This window comes from Cyanistes caeruleus, chromosome 1 (genome assembly GCF_971803275.1).
Source record: "Cyanistes caeruleus chromosome 1, bCyaCae1.hap1.1, whole genome shotgun sequence".
In the NCBI taxonomy this organism is placed as follows: Eukaryota; Metazoa; Chordata; class Aves; order Passeriformes; family Paridae; genus Cyanistes; species Cyanistes caeruleus.
The window spans coordinates 116549292-116573414 of record NC_141701.1 but is presented as its reverse complement, the minus strand read 5'-3'; the positions used below and the strand labels follow the sequence as shown (position 1 = coordinate 116573414).

The 24123-nt window shown below is 38.6% G+C and overlaps 1 protein-coding gene across 8 annotated transcripts in view; it reads right to left on the bottom strand.

Moving 5' to 3' along the window:
* Nucleotides 1-843: 843 nt before the first annotated feature.
* Nucleotides 844-24123, bottom strand: part of SATB1 (SATB homeobox 1) — a 92376-nt gene continuing 69096 nt past the window's right edge. For 4 of the 8 annotated variants that reach the window (XM_086852042.1, XM_023919218.2, XM_023919217.2 and 1 more), the window contains 3 exons: nt 5645-5848; nt 5052-5147; nt 844-2566 (listed from right to left, as the gene is read on the bottom strand). In XM_086852042.1, coding sequence (XP_086708168.1) covers nt 2084-2566; nt 5052-5147; nt 5645-5848 — 783 coding nt within the window. In that variant the 3' untranslated portion in view covers nt 844-2083. The remainder of the gene's footprint in view (nt 2567-5051; nt 5148-5644; nt 5849-24123) is intronic. The other 4 variants (XM_086852063.1, XM_086852051.1, XM_023919220.2 and 1 more) reach the window with 1 other exon arrangement.

The following is a 24123-nucleotide window of genomic DNA, read 5'->3' as shown; positions in this document are numbered from 1 at the left end:
CATGGTGCAGCTCCAACACAGTCCTGGGAGAAACCAAGAGGTGCTGCAGCTGAGAGCTGCTCAATGGACCCACAAGTACATTGAGACAAAGGACAACCTGCAGCAGTTTCAAATTTCCTTGTGAACATAATGGAACTAAACCAAGAGTCATTTGTGCCTTTGAAATTCATGTTGAGTGTTGCAAACTTTTAGTCATTTTGGGAAGAACTGAGCTGAATCCCCATCCCAAGTCACACCGTGTGTGAGCTATTTCTCTCCTAGGAGAACAACAGTGTGTACTCCATAACTTTTAGCTTCAGACTGCTCTTTAACCTAGACATGAGCCTTGCATAAATTCAGAGGTCACCAATTGTTATGGCTTTATCAAGAACCTTATTAGTGATCATTAAAAATAATCTTGCTTAGAAGGAGACTGCTATGGGCAAAGCCCATCTTTCCTATTTATTTTATGACTATTAATGTTTTTTTTAATGTTTATACATTAGTGCAAGGAACAGTGTTAGCATAATTCTAGTGTAAAATAAAACCAGCTGTATCCATTATAAGTGCATTACTGCCAGGAACTGTAAATATGTTTATGCCTGATAGCCTTCTGACTCAATAATATCCTGCTATCTCTGTTGGGCAGGCAAGTTTTTAAACCAAGAAAAGACAGGTTATGATTTTCATAACCAAACTGTGTTTCTTTTTGAAGTATGTTATCTAAATTCAAATTTTAAGAAGGTCATTAAAAAAATCTGCCTGTGATTTTAAAGGAGAACAAAGTGGTGGCAAGAAGGTATGATGCGCACTAAGAACAAGTTATTCCTCACAGATGTACACATACACAGACGAACCCTGCCATATCATACCATACAAACAATTTTAATTGTGTAGTTACAGTCAATAACCACTCCTAGTCAGAACATTTCTGCATAAAGAAAATTGTGATACACTTATAAAAACAGCCAGCTGTAACAAAATAACTGGTGTTTTCATAGCAATAAACTCATAAAAAAGAAATACACCTTTATACAGAAAATTTATACAGCTGTAGCTTTAAAATTGATTGTAAACCAAAGGAAGACACATTGCAAACATCAATTATTTTCACATTAATTGCATAAGTTTCTAAGGTGATCTATTAGTTTTATTTACCTAAGCTTATTTGCATGATAGTAAAAATTGCATACAACAATAAGAGTGAAGCTTATAGTATGAATTGCTTGGATAACATAGAGCACTTTTTATAGGCAACTGTGTAAAGCACATTTTCTCTATTTAAAACTTTTAAGACACTTTGTTTTACTGCCCATCAAAATACATTTATAAATAGAAAAAAAAAATCAGTATGGTAACAAGAGAAGCAATATTACATTTAACGGAAACTTCCAAAAAAATTAATTACAACATGATGCTGCAGGATCTACAAATAAATAATGAGGACTAAATTGTGTTTCACATTTTCTTTTTCATTTTCTCTAAAACCATGTAACAATGAGAATGGAAAAAAAAAAAAATACAGTGACCTTTATTTCCAAAAGAAAACAAATCTGAATTACGGCAGTGCCATATAATACAAGGCATTTGTTGGCATATGTTATCTTTAAACTGCATTCCACAGTCTATAGTTCTTTTGTAACATACAATAGAACAAGAGTAACAAACTCTTTTTATTTTATTTTTTTAAATAAATGTGATTTTTCAAAGATCAAGTGTGGAGTGCTACAGTAATAATTAAAAAACAAGAACAAAACAGAAACGAAAAAACAGTAAATCACAAAAGTTGTAATGCTTGTCTGAAGGCTCCAGAATCAAAATCACTGGTATCATGCTTATTGGGTACACTCACAGTGTATCCAGTGAACACAAATTAATATCAAACAATCCTCAACGCTTCATCTGTTGCTGCGAAGCAGTTTGTAAAACAGAGTAAAACATCTAGTGCAGTCTGCATTATCCTTTTTTTCAACTTTTGTGCAAGTTTTGGAAGATTCATTGGCCAAACAATGAATAATAAGGGTTTTTGACAGAACGCAAGATGGAATTTTCATTTCATTAGTAAATACCAGCGGCACTGTTGAAAGAAAATAATACTTTTAGATCAGTCTTTCAATTCAGCATTAATCTCTGTGTTCCCTTCTACTGATAACTCTTCTTCTAGTTTAACTGAAAAAAGCGTATTTGCATTTTTGTCTTGGATGCTGTCTTCTAAATCCTTGAGGAGCTCTTCTTCCTTGTATTCTGCAACATCCACCTCCAAACCAGAATTGTCCTTCAGTTTCCCATGGTGCTTGAGATAATATCGCTGGTTCTGAAAGAACTTGATAATGGTGTACTTGGGCAGGTCAAGCTGAGCGGAGAGAGTCTGGATTGCTTCTTCATCTGGATACAGGCCTACATCTTGTATGAAACTCTGTAGGATCCCTAGGGCCTCAACAGAAATCTTTGTTCGTGGTCGGGGTTTCTGACGATTTTCATCCTCAGATTCAGCTGGTGATGCTACTGTCGGTTGCCTTGGGGGTAGTCTGGGACCTGGTTGTTGTTGCTGTTGCTGCTGTTGTTGTTGCTGTTGCTGCTGTTGCTGCTGCAAGACAAAGAACAGCATTTTTTTTGTACATGTATTCTTGCTCATATTTTGTTACTGAGAAAATCCTGGGGAGGGAGCAGGGGGAAGAAATTGCGGAGCTACAAACAAAGGCTTAGTAAGTTAAAAGAACAAAAAAGGAAGGAAAAAAAGAAAGAACAAAAAGAACACCGTAGGTTTGCTGGACCAAAGGCAGCGATGATACAACATCGGTGCAGTTTACCTGACAAATTTTAATGAACATGTTCAGTGAGTCAAGTGCAGACAAGACAAAATGCTAAATAGGTGACATAGTATAGGATTAACTTGACCAGATTAGCCAGAACTGTAGCAAGGGCAAAGTGAGAAAAGTGCCAGATGAGGGCAAACGTGCCGGAGCTCTGCCAGCAACGGCAGCTGCTGCCCGAAAAACAAGGGCTGCAAATCTCTAGCAATAGCTAGATGAAGGGAGTGGGGAGTCAGAGGGAAGGAGAGCATTTTATCTCTTTCAGTACAGAAATATCTCACTGCTGATCTGACCTCAGCATGCACTGAAGTCTCGTCAAACTTGCAAACATTACGACAATGTGCTGGCTGGAAGCGCCTAACGTGACGCTGTCAAACCCAGCCTCGGCAAGGACAAAGAGCTCTGGAGGTAGGAAATCTGTATTTCCCCTTCTGGATCTGACCTCTCTTACCTATGGTTTCTGCGCTGCCTGTAACCCAAGAAATAAAAAGGGAACAGACCTATTTACCTGCCTCTGTGTTTGTGCTGGAGATTATTTAGTTAATATTTATAAGGCACTAAGATGCAAAGCTCTAAATAAGTTGCACTATTATTATTAGAAGGGAACATGCTGCATTTCAAAAACTCAGGCAATAAAAATGAGCCAGTATGCACATCAGAAGAATAAGATAAAGCAAATCATGATGTAAATAATTAACAAGAGCTTAAAATGAAGTTTTGCAAGCATGGATTCAGAAACATTCTTAAAAGGTGAGGCACTGAGCCCTAGGGACAGAAATGTTTTTCTCATCTACCACCAGAGTACAGTACACTATAAGATCATGTTTAAAATCAAAAGTAAATTTATCAGCTACTGTTTGTGTTGACAATTCTTTTGCTGCACAGCACAGGAAGCACTGGTTAGTAAGATATTTTGGATCAGCAAATTTCTTGTCATATGGTACAAACCACCAGTTATTAAAAAACAACCACAGCAAAACAAGCAGTTACTATCACTGCATTTTATTTCCCTTTGAGAGTCTCCCCTCAACAATTTTTTTGTGTTTTGGTAGTGGTTACCAGGCTTCTAGTAGCAGCTCTTTGAGACCCTAAGAAGCACAAAATGCTGTACAAATGGTATAAATATTGGAGGGATTAGAATTCTGTCTGCTTCATAGGGACTCTTGCGGTTGTGGAGATCTCCACAACCGGTTTAGAAGCCACTGCTCTAAGTGATCTTCATATTTTAAGATCTGACACAAATGCCCTGGAATTAGGTCTCCTTCCTCATTCCTTCTGGGGTCCTTTCATGGTTTATAGCCTGTGAGCAGTCCCATTCAAGGCTTCAATCCTGAAAAGATTCAAGACTACTCCCAGCACATTAAATTCTTACAAGACTGGAGGCTTTTTATATACAGTTTGAAAACTTGTGTCTGAGCGACATATTTATGTATCTACAATGATTACCATGTAGAAGAGCAGAGACAAAACTCAGGCCCAATCTCCCAATCCTTACTCTTACAAGTCATATTAAGATATTACAATGCAACTGCTTATGTGAATAATATTTATGAGATCAAACACACAACTTTTATCAACAAGGCAAGAAAATCTAAGTAAGTAGCATAGTGGTTGAATGTTTATAGTGTGCATAAGCTTCTCCTTTTATCCCCTTAAGAAGCGATTTTATTAAAAACAATGTACATTTTCAAACAAGTGCTGTTTTATTACTTAATATAGATCTTTCTCTCTCTTTGTGCTAAATCAAACAGCAAGTTTCCAGGCTTTCACAATTATTTTAGTACTTGATATCCTAAGGGATTGTCTTATTCAGTTTGCTTTATCTTTAATATACACTCGTGTTGTTTCTGGCTGCGAGATAACTCTATCCTTCCTAGCTTTGTAAATATTTTTCTGTATAGGTAATATAAGTGATACACAGGGTCTCAGCTGAGGTTGGGAAAGCATGGGGTAATATCTGCCCTTTAAGAAGGAGCAGTTACAAGGCTGACCTCAGGCCTTTTGTGAGAAGCGATTAAAGAGTCCCAGCTCAGAAGAGACAGCAGTCCCCACTGACAACCTGGGCTGCACAGCTTAGCACAGCAGCCAGCTCCACTCCCGGCTGGCAGCGCCTGTGCCAGCAAAAAGGGTGCGTGCAGCTCCTGGAGGAGGCCCCGCTGGGGCTGCCCTGAAGTAGAGGGCAGCTTTTCCAAGCCTCATGGTGTGGGTCCTGCATCCCCTCCTTTCTCTTCCTGACATGGTGCCCTTGTGCCGGCTCACCTGCGGAGCAGCACCCAGCCAAGGTCCAGCGGTCAGCAGGCCTGGTAGGAAAGCGCCTCTATGCTCTCCTTTCCCAAGGGTGGTGGGAGAGGGGCTCTGAAGGAAAAACAAACAAATATTGACTCACCCCAGTCTCAACTGGGGTTAAAGTGGGATGAGGAGTCCCCTTCCCTTCACTCCTACCCAGGATGAGCTGCCACTGCTGAGGGCTCTTGCTTAGTTTTGGAACAGCAGCACAACAAGGTCCTCCTGCTCTGTTGGGAAGACCTGTGACACCGGTGCCACACGCTCCTGCCTTTTGGCCCTGGTGCCTGTCCAGCCAGGCACAGCCAGCACGGAGCTCGCCCTGCCCCGCACACAGCTGCCCTGCGCTACCACCACACACGTTTGCAAACAACCAGCGAACTGAAACAAGAACTGTGGGTGGTCACACGGCCTCCTTTGAACTGTGGTGGTGGACGGCAGAGCACTCTTATCTTGCACCGGGAGACCTGCATTTAGCCTGGCCGGGAGGGAAGAAACACTAATTTCCTTTGCTCCGTTTAAAGCTTTATTTACTTAGCGCTCTGCGGGATTGGCCAAGGTAAACTAACCTGAATCTGTTCTGCTGGCACATGGATAATGTGGGAAGGCCTGTCACCATGGTGATGAACTGCATTGCTTTCTTGTTCATAAATGGCATCGCGTTCAGGCTGAGGAAGACTGAGGAACCTTCGGATCATGGAGAGATTCTCCCAGAGGGTCCTGTTCTCTGGTGATGGATCTTCTTTCCAACGTAACAGCTCACAGAGCCACCCCTTGAAGATAAAACCAGCAAAACATTAGTGTTTTTTTTTTATCACACTGTAAGGGGAAAAATGAAGGGGACACGTATACTTTAGAGGTGCTGCATTCTCTCATGCTCTCACCTGATCCAAAGGGCATTCAGTGCACAAGCTGGGCTTAAAGGAAACACCAATACACTGAGAGGCTGCCCAGCCATTTTACAGACCCTTACCAACCACAGGCATTTTAGAAAGCACCTTCCCCTTGGTCTCACACCACAGTGCAGCTGTTTGTTTGCTTGACTGTAGAGCTGCCTAAAGTAATTCAGAGCAGCAGAGGAGCTCCCTAATATCCTTCCAAAAGACAGGAATCCTAAGACTAGAAACAATTAAGCAATGACTTCTCATTTCTACAAGAAAGAGGTTGCTACAAGAAGAGGTTTCTCTGCAGGTGAACTTCTTTCAAGTGATACATAACTGTTTCCAGATTGTCCTTACAGATGCAAAAACCCCCAGTCCCTCAGTTTTATCTACAGGATTATTACAGGTTGGGGGGTAGGAAGATGTGCTCTAGTTTCTGATACACCCTTTATACATTTTTACATCAAGGACAGCAAGGTGCCTTAGTCTTTGGGACACTTAATAAGAAGTTGGCTACAGAATCTTCTGCAAAAACAGAAACAGTTGCTAATTTGTTTCAAAAAGAGACATGAGTTCATCACAAAAATGGAATGTTTCCTTACATCTTCTTAAAATTGAATTGAGGATTTTTTCTTAACTGTGCACTGGTAGTTCTAAATGAGGAATGTAAACCCTCTAGCTGGGACACTGTGCATCAGCAGAAATTTTCTAATATATTAAAATTTAGGAACAAAATATTACATGTATAAAACATGCATATTTCCTTTATTTTAGCTTCAAGGATCTGTTTTCAAAAATAGGTTCATGTAGTTTTATCTCTTAATGCTGTAAAGATAATGTGACATTTTATTGAATCAACAAATAATATAAATGTACAGAAGCTTTTAGATCCTTTTTATATGTACCGGTAGTGGATTAATGGTTTATCCAGACTGGTTTACTAACAGATACAATAGACATGTAGATATGATATAGGTATGTATTTTCCTGAAGATACTCATATCTTCAGCTAAGAATTAATAAATGCAGTGTAAAAACATTGCCATAACAGGAAGAGTAAAAGTAAACAAATAATGCCTTCATATTGTATATGAAAATATTTAGTGAGGTGCGTATAAAAATTTGAAGTATATTTGCTTGGATATAAGTGAAAAACTGAACAAATGACACAGAAGAAAATGCCCCCAAGAAACTATCAAAATGACAAATGTTATAGAGATGGTGGTAGCAGAGCTGAAAAAGCAAAAATTTAAATGGGGCCAAAATCTACCTGGTGCTCATGAGGTGTGCTAGGGAGGGAGCAGAGACAGGGGAGAGCAGAGGCAGCAGAATGACTCCCCATACCCTAGGGATGGAGCACACTCCATTCCTTGACCATGCACTAAGGGGGGATGCTGGTATTGCCCCAGGGTTTAGCAAGATGACTTGGAAATGCAGCCAAATGCCTTCACACAGAGCACACAACACTCAGCCTGTCCTGGCTGGAATTGTATGGCATGTTTTCAAAACAGTAGCAAGGGTCTCTGGAATCTCACTGGAATGTATTAGCAGAGTGGGGTCTCCCTGCCCCTAACAAAAACAGCATGTTGCTCATGGCTCTCTGCTCACCTTGCATCTGTGGGGAAACTGAACGCTGGATTACATTTAACAGCACTATTTGTTTATTGCAGTAAGCTTAAAGTGGTGCACTCAGAAAGCAGAAGTAGCTTGTTGGAGATGGAGGAGAGAAGATGAAGAGACACCAATCTAGATATTTTAACTGAAAAGCAGTTACAAAATTCTTAATGAAAATACCCTAAAGCCACAAACCATCCCATGTCAAAGTGTAAAAATTGCTGTTTGGTTGTCTAGAATCTACACTGCTTCACACTGAAACTGTTGGCTCTCTTTCTAATTGTGGTGAAACAAAGAACAGAGCTGCCCATCATGACAGTTTGGTGAAAGCAAAAAAAAGACAAGACAACCTGTCTCCACCCATGACACTTCTCCAAGGCATACACACAGGCTGGAAAAGAAGTTACACCGTGCATTTAGAAGCTGCACATGTTTTGTCTGCTGACTACAGGAACCACAGGGTTTGTTTTTCCTTAAAAATCCAGTAGAAACTCTTCATAATTAAAAAAATATCCAGAAAAAAAAAAGAAGTCCTAGGCAATAATACTTTCTGTTGATTAAACATACATCACAACAGTTTTTGTTAACTAAGAAATACCTTCTGCCCTTACTGTCTTCTTTTCTGTTTCTGTATTTACTAGGTCAGACCTTATTTTTATCCACTACTGATAGCTAACATTGTATTTCCAATATTTTTCTTTCAATTTTTGTACTGAAATACTACTTCTAATTCCATATCTAAAATTATTTGATGAATTGCAACCTGAAACATGTCTCTGCTAGCCTTTCAGGGATTTTGAGATAATGAAGACATACTTCTGACAGGGTAACACAGAAAAGATTACTTTTCTACCAAAATGTCTCTATTCCACTTGGCATATTTTTAAAGAAGTAGACACAGTCTGATGAAATATTTGATGGAAAACATAGGAACAAACAATTGAATTATTTTACAAGGATAGAAACAATTTTTTTCATCTTCATGGTTTATTTCTGTACATATTTATGAAAGTTGATCTCACCAATGTTCTCAGAAGAGACAGTGGATGGACAGCAAGAGAGGCTGTAGGGGATTACTTTGTTGAGACAAAGAACTTTATACCAATATGCTTTCTTTTGGTTCAAGACAAACAAACAAAAATAAAAGTATTTCATTTAGTTTCCGGTTCAGAATTCTGTACAGGAAATAAAGCACATTCATAAAATTTCATACTACATGAGAAAGTGTGAAAGGTTTTTACGAAATTTAGGAAAAGTAATCTTCCAGACTTTTCTAATGGTTAATTTTAAGTTCTGTAAAATTTATAAGTTTTGTTTCCATTTGATCTAAAAAAAGTATGAAGTGCTGCAGATAATGCAATTGAATTTACAAGGCTAAATTAACAGGGCTATTATTAACAGGGCCGGTTTTTCTCCTTTCATGCTTTTTTAAGTCTAGAGCAATTTCTGCCTAGTTTCCTTTTTTTCTTGTCTTTATATTTTTACAGGAAGTGGAAATGATCACAAAATAATAAGGAAATATTTATAAGTCAGATTAGATCACAACCGGTTTATACAGCATATAGAGTACATTGTTAAAAAAACCAAAAAAAAATCAGCATTAAAATAATGAAGTTGATACATTTATGCAGAAAGGCAAACCCCCCAAAAACTCTGCAATGACATTGGGAACAACCTTGATTTTAAAACAGAGTAAATTTGCCAGGCAACATTACACTGAATATAAAGAGAGTACAAAGCAAAATATAAACATTAGCCACATGTAAATATGTTTGGAGAACTTTCAGGATGTTACTACTTTTCAAACTGACAAAGTTTAATTTGACACCTTCTGTTCTAAAACCTTTGTTTCTATTCAAAATCACGCCTTTAGCTGCTATCAATCACTATGCTCTCCCTATTACTTAAAATACTGGCATGGGCCCTGGATAAGCTGAAAATGCCATGCAGATGAATTCTGAGATAATATGTTCAAACCTGTTATATACAACACAAATCCTGTAAAGTTATGTATTGTAAACCTACATTTATTGGGAACTAAAAGTCTTAAATCCATCTGCTACAAAGAAAATACTGTTATGCACTTTCAAGTAACCAAGTACCATCTGCAAAGGTCTTGCTACAGTAAGCAAGAAAATGGTGAAAAAAAAAAGATGCTAAACCTAAGATATTTAAAATAAATAAGAGTCTTCTGTCTGGTTTTCTGATAGGGATTTAGTAAAGAAACACAAGACATTAGAGGAAAAAAACCTGTGAAAGCCGAACTGCCAAACTATTGCAGGAAAAGCGCAAAGAGGATAACTGCCAAAACTTAGGCTCTGCAATACCCATGATCATGCTTATTTTAAAGAAAACATCTATGCATTTTATCTATATATCCAAATTATATTCTTTTCAGTTAGACCTCTGCTGTGCTTAAATAAAATTTTGTGCTCTTTCACATAGAGTTTCTAATAAAATACTCTTCCATTTTTTATTATTGAAAGGGAAAAAAAAAATAAAATCTACACCTAATGTTTGAAAACCTACCCTAATTACATCAAAGAGAATAACATTACAATAATGAAAAATGTTCTCTGCCCAAAGCTTTCCAAATCAGCAAGAAACACATCTAGTCTGAGAAAGGAAGGCTACAAGGTGAAGCAATTGAACTTGTTTGGTCAATTTGTTACAGTGATAATAATTTGCCAAATGATGAATATTTCTTGCAGAATAACAACTACTTCAGCATTTTTTAGAAAGGCTGAAACTTAAATCTAAGAAGGGAAAACATTTTAGAGTATCAAAGCTAAGACATGCTCAGGTTTTTTTGGTTATAGTATATTTAAGATTATTTTGTATCATTCTCTGGGGCATATACTATAATAAAAATCCATGGTGTTAAAAAAAAAAATCAATCTAAATAGGGAGGTATTTGATACAAACATTTTAGCAGAAAGTGTGAATTGCATTTCAGCATCTACCATGAACAAAGACTAAGTACATAATCCATTAAACAGTACTTCTAACTAAAAAAAATTGAGTATTGTAGACTAAACTAAAGTAGGCATTTTGAATGAGCACATTTTCAGCAACTAACTAGAAAGCTCGCAATTTATCATTCAACAAATAATTTTCTACTTTTAAAAGAATCTGTAAGTGTTACTTATGCTAATGAAGACTGTTTTTAATCTGCCCACAAACATGCTAATAGAGGGCAATTTTTTTTTATTTACAATGCTGAAGGCACTCCAGTTTACAGAACGCAGATATGAAATTACACTTGGTAAAATGGGCTCTTAATTGTCTGAGCAATCCAAATCCTTCACCTTTAACAGGAAAGCTTATAGACAAAACAAAGGAAAAGAACTCACGGACTAAACTTTAAATATTGACTTTTTCCCTTCAAAAGCCATCCAACCTGCTTTACAATCTCATTATTGTTCCAAATGGCTGCACTCAGATACTTCTATTTCTTTACACAACACATACCACATATACAAGGGAAAAAAAGGGCCAACACAACCACTGCCATATATGCATATAGTATTAGTCTTTAGTATTAAATCTGTAAGCTGCACACTGCACAGAAAGGTTGCTTTTGGAAAAGTCATAATACTTTGAGAGAGATACATAATGGTAGCAAAGGAGTACTGAAAGCATTTTAAATTATTTACTAGGTTAAAAGGGTGAAATGGTACTTTAAATACATCAAATTTCATCATCTGGGCCATTTTTTGGTGGCAAAGTGGTATTGATCTTTCCAAATGCTTAAAATTAACTATTTCCAGAAGGTCATTATTTGATTAAAGGCATTAAAGTTGAGGGCAAGAAATGATGCACTTTGTCTTCTTTCCCATTCAAATAATCGTGTAATTTAATCAGAACTATCCCTTCATGTCCTGTAATAAAAATGTTTGTCTTAAGATATTGTTCTTTACCTAACATATTAACCTTTAAATGTTATGAAGTTCTTAAGAATAATCTCTGCTTAGAGAAGATTCTTCCATAATGCAATGAAAGGATCTCCAGCATTTAAATTGATAAGGCCAAATTTCCCCTACACATTGATTGGAAAATGCATTAAACCCTTCATCTGAGATTTCTCACGGTGTTCAACAGGATCAAAAATTCAGGGAGTTCTGAATCAGTAAGCTCATGCATATGTCACTGAGAAGCAAAAATAAGCAAATGTCACTTCAGCACAAACAAATATGACCAATAAGTAACAATGGACACTGCTTTAATTTCTCTGGGAAACATTGCTTGTGTTACATTTACACTATCTAAAAAATAGAACAGGGAAAACAGGGAACAGCCACTGCAGGGTAAGAACAGAGCATTTAATTAAAAATTAATTTTCATGTGAAATACCTTAAATCTGACTTCTTTCTGTGTGAAATACCTGTGGCTTCAGATGTGGGAACAAGCCTAAATGACAAGAGAAGTCCTTTTCACCCTTAGATGTTATTCTGGAATTTCCTGCTGCAGGAAAATTTGTTCTGACTGCAGGTTTATCTTTCCTAAAATACATAAAGTATCCTGGCTAGCTCCTATGCAAAGCTGAATAGACCTATGTGCTTCACAGAAGAACTGAAGTCTATTAAAAGAAAGGCCACTGGGTATTTTTATAAAAATCTGGGAAAACAAATAATCTACCAGGTTTAGCAATTTTTGATACTGACCAAAACATTTATAAGAGTATATTTTCGCTTATTTTTCAGGAAATTGTAAGAACTGACTTCCTTTTGTGAGGCAATACAGTTTTGATTAATTTTAAAAACTGCAGTGAATATTCAATACTTTGGGATGTCCTTATTTTTCTAAGAAAATTGTGCACCTTGAACTTAGGAAGCAAAAGCTCATTTTTGGCTGGTTCCAGAAGATGAGTAGAAATATCAGAATATGAATTATCTTCTTGATATGTCACCTAAAGTGATAATAAATGTCCCCAGAACAATGGTTGCATTGGTATTTTATTTTCACTAATCAGCCTTAAGTTTCAGGCTTTGCCTTTGAGCATTGTCCTAAATCAGGGAAAGTTTGAAACCGGAATCTGTCCTTTATCTCCAGATTTTCCTGGTTCATCTATTTTACTGGCTTTCATTACTAGAACGTTGAAAAGGGAAGCCAGATGTGGATTTTAAGTAAATCTGTATCTACCATCATCATAGATGAGATTTGAAACTGAAAACCCCACAACCTCACAGGGCTTTTCAGAAAGGTAAACTTCACTGGCAGAAAAAAACTTCCTTTGAAGAATACTGAGACAGATGATGCCATTCCTTAACTTTCTTATCCAACCTATTATTCAGCTACACCATCTGTCTGCATAGTACCTCCACCTTTCGTCTGTGTGGTGAAAAACAAATGACCAAATACATAGCAGTGATATACAAATTTTCAGTGATATTTTAGGGGGAAATGATTCCTAATGTCTCTTCATCCCTCTGCCTTTTCTGCTCCTCAGCTGCAGCGTTTCAAAGTTAAATACATATTTCTATTCTTGTAGACATCCAAACAAATAAATAGGGAGGGGAAACTTGCTAAAGCAACCTCTAAAATTCAGTGACAAGCACCCGAGTACAGAAGCAAAATGATGTGGGGAGCAGCTGCGGTGCTCCCACAGCCTTGTCTGTCGTAGCATACCTCTGTTTCTACACAGAGCCATGGTGAGTGACCAAAAGCCAGTGCTTGCATAAAAACTAGCTAGATTAAGGTCTGAGGCTGTATCAAAACTGGTCTGCGTGTCCCCTGTGTATGAGCACTGCAGACACAACCAGCTCATGGGCAAAAAAACCTAACCTGTAACTCTAAACCTGACTGAAAACACAAGTATCATTACTTTTTAGTTGAGTACAGAGGAAATTCAATAATCTAAATGAAGGGCTTCTCCCTAGCTTGGCTTCTCTGCTCTCAGCTTCCTTCACCTTTTCTTACCCCTGTTCAAATGTATCTTTTTTACGGCATTGCCTTCAATTACCTAGCAATGATAGATAGGCACAAGCCCTCATCAAAACCACAATGTATATACCTTCAAAAATCTTACATAAAATGCAACTACATTCATATGCAAAAAGACAAAAAAGTAATAGATGCAAAAAATAAGGGGTGAAGCTTTACCCTGCCTTCCTCTACTCCAGATTCTTCCTCTTTCACACACACTTGATTCAATTAGCATTGTAACCCTGAGAGAACATCTGAAATAAAGAGGACTTAACAATAATTTAAAAACCTAAAAAGAAAGGTTGTTAAGGTTTTAAGGTTGTTGGTTTTTTTTCTAAAAAGAAAGAAAAAACACCTGCTAATTATTAAATAAGCCAGTCTTAGTCTGGTACATTACTTTTTATAGTACAATCATATAAAATGGGTCAGTGGGTTTCACAGAGGGTGACTGATAATATATAGCCCTTTATCTTTTATTTAAGCAGAAAGAAGTACTGATTTCACTGCAATATCAATGTGTCCCTTGAAAGTAAATACAACCCTAAATTCAACCACGACCCTTAACAGCCCACACTTATTTATTCTTAAACATGCAATCAATTTTGTATGGCAGCTATATCTGCAGTTTAGTTAGAAAAGAGTCTTTAATAGAAAGAGCCTGGCAATTTCAAAAATCTTTTTTACTACTATCAATTTACAGTGAACAGCAAATGTTTATTATTACATTGCTTAAAGAGATTTAACATTTGCTTTGGGGGAAAAGACCTCCAGTAAAAGAGCCACCGGGCCAAAGTTTCACTTTTGTAATTACTTATATGTTTACTCATCATGTCGCATATATATTTTAAAAAATATTATAATTTCCCAGATGGAGCAATTTAATTTCATGGCTTTTTGTCACATGTTTTCTTCTTTCCAGAATTCATTTTGGATCAGGGGAAGATCTACCACACATTGAGGAATCTCAGGCTCAGAGGAATTTGGACTTCATTGTAGCTGCAGTTCAGGTGACAAGATATTCCAACAAGTGACATCATTCCAAAACATACACAGCTCAAATCCATTCTCAGATATCCCTTTGAATTTTCACAGCCTAACTAAAAGCTTTCATAAAGATTTGAATTAGACATTTAAATATTCTGAGAAAATGTCTTGTCTCTTGCAGTTAAGCTGGATTCTGTGGCTTTCAGTTTCAGTGAAGAACACTTAATGCCCTGATAAAGCCAAGGGTGAGGGGAGTCTTAAGGAAATTGAAAAGAAACTTTTGTCTGACTTTTCTCCAGATTTCGTTAACCACAGAAACAGTCAGAAAATTAATAATGTTCATTATCACCAAGCAGTCAAAAAAAAAAAAAAAAAATCTTTAAAATCCACACCTGTGAGAGTTCGATGCCTCCCAGCAAATGAGAAGGGAGCAGCCAGAAGCATGTATCTCACCCATGGAAAAAGAAAAGCAGTGAGATCCTCAGAAAGCTAAAATACCCTTGCTTGGAAGACAATTGCTTGCGGCAGAAACTTAAAACAATAGGAAAGCTGGATCAAAAGGGAAGCTGGAGAGATCAGGTTTCTCTCTCCTGGGTGGGAATCAACACAAGAGTGCTTCCAGGTAGTTTGCCATCAGGATGAGGTCAAGAACAGCCACAAGGGAGAAGTTCCTAGAGAGAGCAGTTCTAAGTGTTACAGTTTTCCTCACTGGCCAAGAAGAGTGCCAGCCCAGCTGAGTCCTGGCCCCAGCTGTATTTCCAGACAGCAGTTTCTGCAGTACCTTCTGTCCTTAAGTCAGGGACTGCATGGTGCAGCACGTGTCTTCCCACCCTGATCCCGCCCATCCTGCTCCTCAGGTGAAAAAGATAAATCCTTTTAGACTCTCTCCTTATACCAAACAGGAGTAGCAAAAGATTTATTGGAGGTGAAGCAAACTAGCTCCCTTAAAGCAAAAAATATAAATAAACTAATTTAAGCCCTTCATATTTTTTTTTTATTTTTTATTTAATAACTGGTCTTACATAAGGAGTGGAAATTTCCTGTATGAGTAGAGTTTTCTCTTGCATGCTTTAGGTACTAAAGATGCTAAGCACCAGGTTCAGTCATCTGATAATAACCTGATAAATAACCAGTCACCTGTGCATACTCACAGACGTTAACTGATATGTGTGCAAATCCCACTAAGGTGAGGTCCAAAACTTCAGGGAATTCTGCTAAGGAATTCATAGTCCAAATATCTTTGCTTTACAAAGATTCTGAAAACTATATTTATATGCTTCTAAAATTCCATCCTGAAGTAAGAGAACATAACACTGCACAGGAATAAAAATGAGATGCCCCCCAAAAAACAATGTGCTTTCAGATAGAATCTGGCAGATTTGAAATTAGATAAATATTTGCAAATTGGAATTTTCCCCACTTAGCTAGCTGCATGCCTGCTCTAGCTTGTTCAATAGATGCCAACAGATTGGGCTAATGCATAACCAAAAATCTGCTTAGAGGTTAAATTTGAAGAAAATAAAAAAATGGATGCAATGAGAAATTATTAGGAACAGCAAAACACAAATTTATCTGGAACAAAATATTATCTCCTTTCTCACCTTGCACCTAGAAATCCTGCAACCTTCTTTCAGGTGTAATGCATTTTGAATTATGCAGTTTAACATTAAGGGAGAAAACACACATCTGTTATTTCTTACTCCTTCCTTTGCCCAGCAGCCCTTCACCCGATTTGTAATCGGTCACTCCTTTAACAAATAGCTTCTCGGACCGTTACTGTATATTTGTGTTTGCACAAGATGCCTTTATTCTTTGCAGTTACACATTTAGCAGCTCTCAGTTTTTCAGCAGGAATTCTACCCTGTCATTTCCTGTTTAGTTACGGGTTGAGCTCGCTTTTGTTTTCTGTGCTGTTTACTTGGTACCCTGCTTCCCCCACAGCCGGGAACCACAGGCTGCTTGCTAACTCCTCAGCCTCCTCCTCGCCTCTGCCACCACAGCTTTGTTTTCTTTTATGTCCCTAGTTAACTCTCATGCAACTCACTCAAACTTTTCCTCTTTTTTATTAATAGTTAAAAAAATTATATACTCAATCTTCAAAAGACTCCTGAATCAATGATCTGCTCACAGAAGGCACAAGCAACCTGAGAAATCAAGAGTATGGATCTTTTCCTAACTAAATCCAGGCCACCACACAGAGGAAAGGAAGGATGCTTCTTCCTCAAAGCCAGCAGTGTTGGTGACCAGTCCAGCAAAGGCCAAGGGCATGGAGTGTCCACACTGTGTCCCACACACAAAGGAATATGTGGGCAAAATCATGGTGTGTGCAGGGATGTGCCAGGGGTGGGATTCCAGCAGCAACAGGGGTAGGACAGGATAAAGCGGGAGATGGAGCAAGACTGGTGTTTAAGGGACAGGAAGGAGTGGGAAAAGTCCAAGGAGAACTAAGAGAAGAGCCATACTGAGAGGAATAAGAGAGGGTGGTGAGATAAAAACAAAACAGAAGGTGAGGGTATAGAAAGCAGGAAGAGAGATTAAGAAAATCCATCCTGCCAGAAACAGCACCTCTTGTCAGGCAGACAGGAGGTGCTGCCTGGGGAAGAGCTGATTCACACATCTGGAGTGTAGGAACCAGAACACCTCTACCTAAGAAAGAAAAACTAAAAATAAAAGACTCAGAGGAGGTGGGAGAGGGTGCCATACTTTCTTCTTTTGGCAATCCAGTGCTTCCCAACTGCATGACATTTTTTGAATAGCTTTCTGGAGAAATGAGTGCTGTATTTCCAGATCTTTGCAAGAATCTTGACAGTTCATTTCAGCATTGCCTCATCCAATATGAGCCCTTCCTGTCCTCCTCTTCATCTTACTTCAGACTTATTTTTGCGATATTGGCAGCCACAGCACTTCCAGGGCTTTGGCTGCACCTCCAGAATAAGATTTTCACTTTTTTCGGGGCCTGCATGGATCCTGGGGGAGTCACTAACGGAGATGGCAGTGCCATGTAGTGAGGGACACTGATGGCACACCTGCACTGACTAACTCAGCTCTGGGGAACTAGTAATGCAGTCAGTAATGCAGTCAGTAGCTGCTGGCCAACTGGTATAAGTATGGGTCTTTAACCTTGTCTGCAGCAGCCTGGGGGGCCATCTACACAAATTTCCTGCTACCTTCAGTGGCTTTCAAAACCTGTCCTGTTCACTTTCTTGCGACTGACTTCGAACACTGAGTCTTAGCTCCCTGACTCTTGCACTTTCAGTACTGCCACTGCATCACAAATCGCTGCCAATGGATAAAACAACCTCTTGCTAAAGCTTCTTTTTTTTTTTAAACCTCCCCTGGAAGCCTTATTGCAGATTAGATTTGATGAATTTCTATCCAATGCACTGCACTACTCCTCCCGCCTGACAATACCTGGAACAGCTTTCGGAGACTCTGCTCAGTTCCATTCTGCACACTTACATTTTTTGCTTGCTGCAAAAAATTGTTTTAGAGTCTTATAAATAAAACTTTCTATCAAAATAGCATAAATTTTCTCTCTGTGTAGGAAAACTAGCCAACTGTGATCTACTGAAGAGTAGATTGTTTAAAAAAACACCTTACCAAGTACTGATGGCAGTTTAATTGGGGAAAGCAGAATAATTTACCTGAAAAAATGGATTTATGAAAAAAAAAACAAACAACAATTTACAGAGATTTCCACTTTCCTAAGAAGTGTTTTCATAAAAAAATATTTAATTTTTCATGATCTGTTTTCATATGTTCATATTTCATCTGAAATATGGGAATACTTAAATAAAAAAACTAGTTAATTTTCCATTTGCCAAAATTTCTAAACACTTGGAGGATTCTTTTTTAAAAACAATCTTTTCCCCAAAGGAAGAGGTACAGGGAAGGGTTAGCAAGGAGACAAAATCCATGGTGAAAAACTTTGGCATAAAATTTTATTTTTTCTAAATTTAGGTAGCAGTAAAGACTAGATTTTTTGGTTAGAAGCTCTTCTTAAAGCAAGGTATGTTATTTTGAAAACCAGCACAGTAGGATGACTTCTTTAATAAATGGGCATAAACCCCAGAGATTAGAAAGTCTCAGAGTGAGTGACAGACCCCTGTGTGGTATCTGATTTGTTTGCCAAAACAGGGTAGGTTTTTAATAAAGGTCAGGAAGAAATAATCTCCAAAGACAGCAGTGTCTCTTCCCCCTGTATATTTTTTATTTCCCCCTTTACAGTTAAAGGCAGACCTTAACACGCAAACACACACACAAAAGGAAACAACAACCAAAGAGGAGGGGAAAAAAAAAAAAAAAAAAAAAAAGCCTGAAATTTTAGTTACACCACATGTGGTTTTCATTTGTGAAAAATGAACAAGCTGTTTGTGGTTAAACTGTCTAATCTGCTGTTATCAATCTAGCACTGCATTCAAGATTTACAGGATACATCAGCTTCTGTGCCACATTAGCTGTAAAAGGGAGAGGGGGTGGGAGGAAAAAGGAGGAGGAGAGAGTTTATCCTGAGGAATAATATTTCCAATGCAGCCACACTCACACTACATCTGGTTGTGCTGGTAGCGGCAGTTAAATTGAAATATTTCACAGCGTGTGTCAGAAACATGCAGAATGGTAATTATGACAGATCTGATTAAGCCTGAGTGCCACTAGCTCCCTGGCCAGCTCCGGTTGTGCAGGTGTGACCTTGTGCGTGCCTGCGTGTGTAAATAAAATTAATTACAAGCGAGAGGGCGAAGGCTTCGGTGACATCACAAAGCGGAGAAACTCCCAAGGGGGAGACCTAATGGAATATTTTCCCTCAGTCTAATAATACAGTTCATATTGACTTGAGGTAATTAGTGGGATCATTAAAGCAGTTTTCCCGGCGTATTTGGCTGCCTGATCAGATTAGTGAAAATGTTCTTCAGAACAAGCCCTGTGTGGTCTGCCAGAGAAGGAGGAAATAAAAAGCAACAAAGCATATTTTGGAATGATAAGCAGCGCTGGACTTTTTGCACGGCATTTTGCGGGGCCGGTCCTGGGAGCCTGGGTGCCTGACTCTCCTGACCAGTTCAATCTTTCATCCCAGGTGCACATGCTGCTGCTGTATGTCACCTGAGACTTTTTAATTTTTGTTCCTCTATACTTCAAAACTATACCATCCCTACCCCTCAATGCTTAAAAAAAATCAGATAAAAGGCTTGTGGGAGTGCAAGCCCTAGAAGAAATACATTAAGATAACTGGGGGAAGGAAGAAGAATAAATACGTGATCAGCCCCTCCCTACCTCTCCCCAAAAGTCTAACAGAAGACTGAAGGACTGGTTTGAGAATCAATAATGTTTACATTTCGTAACAAGCTTACCCCAGCAGAAGAAAAAGGGGGGAAAAAAAAGAAAAAAGTTTAACTATGATATAAAGTCTTCCACAGTAACAGAACACAGAGCCCTAATCAAGAAATGGACCATTTGTTTAAAAACAGTCTATTGAGCATGCTCTACCTTGCAAATGGAATATGCCAAGCTCTGTCACAGATGGCAAGCTTTGACAGTTCCCATCCGTAGCGTCGATACTCGACAGTTCAGCACAAGATCAGTGACATTCTGTCTCATTAGAGCCACGCTAATTATCACAGCTAGTTTCAGGGGAAACCATGTGTTGCAATGGTCAATTTGAAGGAGTCTGTGCATCAACAAACTGGTAATAAGGATCAGACACCTTATTATATGACAGCATGCTGCCTATGATCTGATTTACTGAATCAGAGGTACTGAGGCAACACTGAAGCCTGATGGGTTATGGAATCGCGTGTACACAATGTGTAGCTGAAATATGCTTTAAAAATAAAAGGGAGCTATATAGAAACAATACAAATAAAAAAAAAATTAAAATGGTGAAGTTATAATACGGAGTTTTTTCATTTGACATTAAGACATACAGAGATGTTAGAGATCTTGTCAGCCAGTTTTATCTTTAATCAAATTATATAAGATAAATAATTCAAAATGAAAACTGTAAAATTATGGATTATGCTAAATTATAATTCATTCCATACTCTGATTTTTCAGTTTCAATAACATGTACCAAACATTCCTTATGTTGTGCCGTCTTGATGCTTTAACATAATTTCGTATTTTGTAAAGAGCTTTCTCTTCTTGGCTCTCTTTTTTCATTTGTACATTTAATGACTTAAACTTGTACTTCTCCTAGCTTCTCTCGCTCATTTATGCTCTTTCCAACAGACAAAAACCATCCGACCAAAACCCCCCACGCCGCTGTTTCTGGACACCTGCGGGCCGCATCCTGCCAGGCACTCAGTGCTCCCAGCGCCTCCCAGGCTGCGGCCGTGAGAGCGTTAAGCATTGACTCCCAACCAGAGCAGGGCAGGTGTGCACCGTATCCCTCCAGGGAAGCTCTCCTCAGGGCTCAAATACACTCAGTCTCCTGAAGCTGCTACCAGTCCTTTAAACGGCAGCATTTGAACAGCTCCTGCTGCCACCCGCCTGGCTGGGAACCTCCAGCCTCAGCCGATTTGACCCCACGTGTAAAGCATGCTCAGCAAGCACACTTTTTCATCAGCATGTCAACAAATCTAGCCTCTTCCTTAGGTGTTGAAAGTGCTACCTGGCTCCAAAGAGCTGTTTGAAGGGGTCAGTATAATCCCCATACCACTTAAGTATTTTCCATTCTGTAACCGTTTATTTTTTCTGTTTTCTTATTTCAGGTTTTAATGCCTTTTTCTCCCTCCTCTACATAGATTTATGTGGGAAATTGCATGCTGACATGAACCACCTTGAAGATTTTAAGGTGGCTTCTCTTCAGTGCATTTTTGTTGATTCATGAAGCTGCGGTATATTCTTTATTAGGCAGAACCCAAGGCTCACTGAAGTCAAGCCACCCCACCAAAGCCATACCAATAATGTGGGATATAGTCAGGATCAATGCCAGCCCTTTCTTGGGTCTACCATGATCAAGAGATAAGAGAGTCAACTAAACTCATTTTTTCTACCCTCTTTCTGAGAAGTATTTTTTTTTAAAGAGCTAAGGAAATTTCCTGAACTTTTAACCTTTATTTCTGAGAGGAGATGTAAAAAAGACTAGGACATGGGGCAAAGGAAGGACATGGCACATTCATTTTTTACCCCACTAGAAACCTGAAAATCTTTTTTCCTCCGACCTGGGCAAGACAGAACACATTATGACTCTGTAACTTGATATTTTGTGAAAGAAACAAATCAGTTCTATCTGCCAAGTGTCACAGTTTCACTGAATGACATGCTGCTTTATGGGGCAATTCTTGATCACATGCAAAAGCCCATCTTGCTTTCTCAGTTCACACTCTTCCTCTTGCATCCCTGCTGACACCCGATCCCACCCCGACTCCTGCTGCTCATGGCACCTCTTCAACTGCCAGAGCAATCACCCCCAGGCAATGAGGGGGGAGGAAAATAACATTAAAAAATAATAAAAAATAGATGATGTTGTGTGTTTTTGCAGCTAATGTTTTCTAACTACTGTGTCTCGCCTTTGCACCAGGGCGAGGGGTTTATTTCCAGGTGGACCGGTGAAACAGCAGACCTTAGAGTACATTGTGTTTCCACCTCGCGTCTCCCTGTGCAGCATCCCTCCCTGCTCCACAGAGAATCCATTGTACACTGAGGTTCGGGAGGGGGGTGAGGGGAAAGAAGGTTTTTAAGCCAAGATTTAAACCCAGGAAGTGACTCAGCTGCTCTGAGGGAGACAAAGGCAGGAGAGAACTTGACGGAGAGCAGGGTGATGGGCAAAGCCCCCTCCTGCCCTGCAGGTTGCATCCCTCTAGGCAGCCTGAGGTGCAGTGCCCTGAGGAAACAGCTTTGGAAAATAATTTCAAGATCCTGTCCTAAAGCCACATTGTTACCAGAGGGTTACTCTTGGTGATAAAAAGGTTTCTTTTCCTCCAGCTGGAAAATAGTTGAATAGATTGTTCTATATCTGCGGTAATGGCATGTTACATCTCTGTGCCAGATCCACAATACCGTGCTTGTTCAGTGTGGGAAGCTGTTTAAAAATGACTTTCCTATTAGAGTATATAGCTTAGTCTCTAGATGGAAAAAGCTAGATCAAAGATATAGCATTTATAAAACTGCTGGTTAAAAAGATAAAAGTGAGATAACAGACATCAATTTTTCACTATAAATCTCTAGGTTTACTACAACATTAAAATTTCCAGTAAAAGCAGGGTTTTATATACCTGAACTCTAATGGCCTATTCTGAAAATATTTATGTCAGGAAAAGCATGGTATTTGCATGCCAAAAGCATTTTTAGTGCCAATGTTTAGCATTCCCTTCCCATTTAACTCCTTCCCATCTACTCATGAGTGCTAGATGCTCTGCCTAGTGCCTACCCATCGGATCTCCTCACGCAGCCTCCTGGAGGAGAACACTCCGGGTGCCTACAAAGGCAAAAAGTCAAGTGCTTCTAATTAAATAGCACTGCATAAAATACTTGCCCAATGGCTCAGGATTGAGTCTCTAGCAGGGTCTGAAGCGTGATTTTACCTCCACACTTTGTACATGAAACTAGTACTAACCAAAGCGAAAGACAGGGACGGAAGGACAGGAAACTGGACAACACAGCAGCTCAGAAGTAACAGGTCAGAACTCCATGTCATTAGAGGAAGTTTCTGGAGGTATGAGTAGTACTCCATTAGATTTATTTTGAAATCAAAGAATGATTCTGTGAGAACTCACCTTACACATACAGGCATTTTCATTCGGTGAGAAGGGAGGGCATTTGGTACCTAAGGGGCCATAAAGAGCCATCGGCAGGATTGACACTGCAGAAGAGCATTGATTTCACCCATTTATTTTACTACAAATTAAACTTCTTTAGTTAGAAATTAAACTTAAATAATGCAGGCTAGTGGCCTTAAACTGTAATGCATGGGACTCTCAGAGGTACAGAGCTTGATATTACTTCAGTTTTTGCAAACTGTAATTTCCTAAATTTAAGACAGCTTTAGCAGTTTAACCTGATTTTCAGCAAAGTATTGCTTTTCTCTCTGCTTCATACTAGCATGTGCAAGTCACAGCTTTTCAGGACAAGCAATAACATAAATCTAACTTCTCAAAACATAGCAAACATCCAGAAATGCTGCAAGTCTCTACCTGCCTTATCTCTCAGGGCTCTTAGGTCTGAGGTTTTTGTTTGCTTGTTTATCTGTTTTTATGGAATAAAATTAGATTTCAGCATCTGTCACCATCAAGAAAAACTCATCCCTAGCTCCCACATGAGAACATCGTAACCACTGCACAGTTACTGAACCATGATACCTTAATGATCATTACACAAATCAACTTTTTTCTGTTTTCTTTTTTTTTTCTTTTAAATAACAAAATTAAGAATGTGCTTCCATAATTACTCGAATCAGACTTCCAGGTAATAAATTTAATAAAAAACACAATATGATGAAATTGTAAAGGTAATGAATGCCACACAATTTTATGTGTGGATTCTTTTAATTTAGAGTTATTCAGGTGTGCTGATTAAATTTTAGCAAATAATACTGTTGGCATTGTCACTCTACCATTAAGAACCAACAACCTGCAAGAAGAGACAAAACACTTGGTAAACCTTTCTGTCTTCCTTTTGTGTGCATTTTTGCAAAGCTCTCTTTTCAG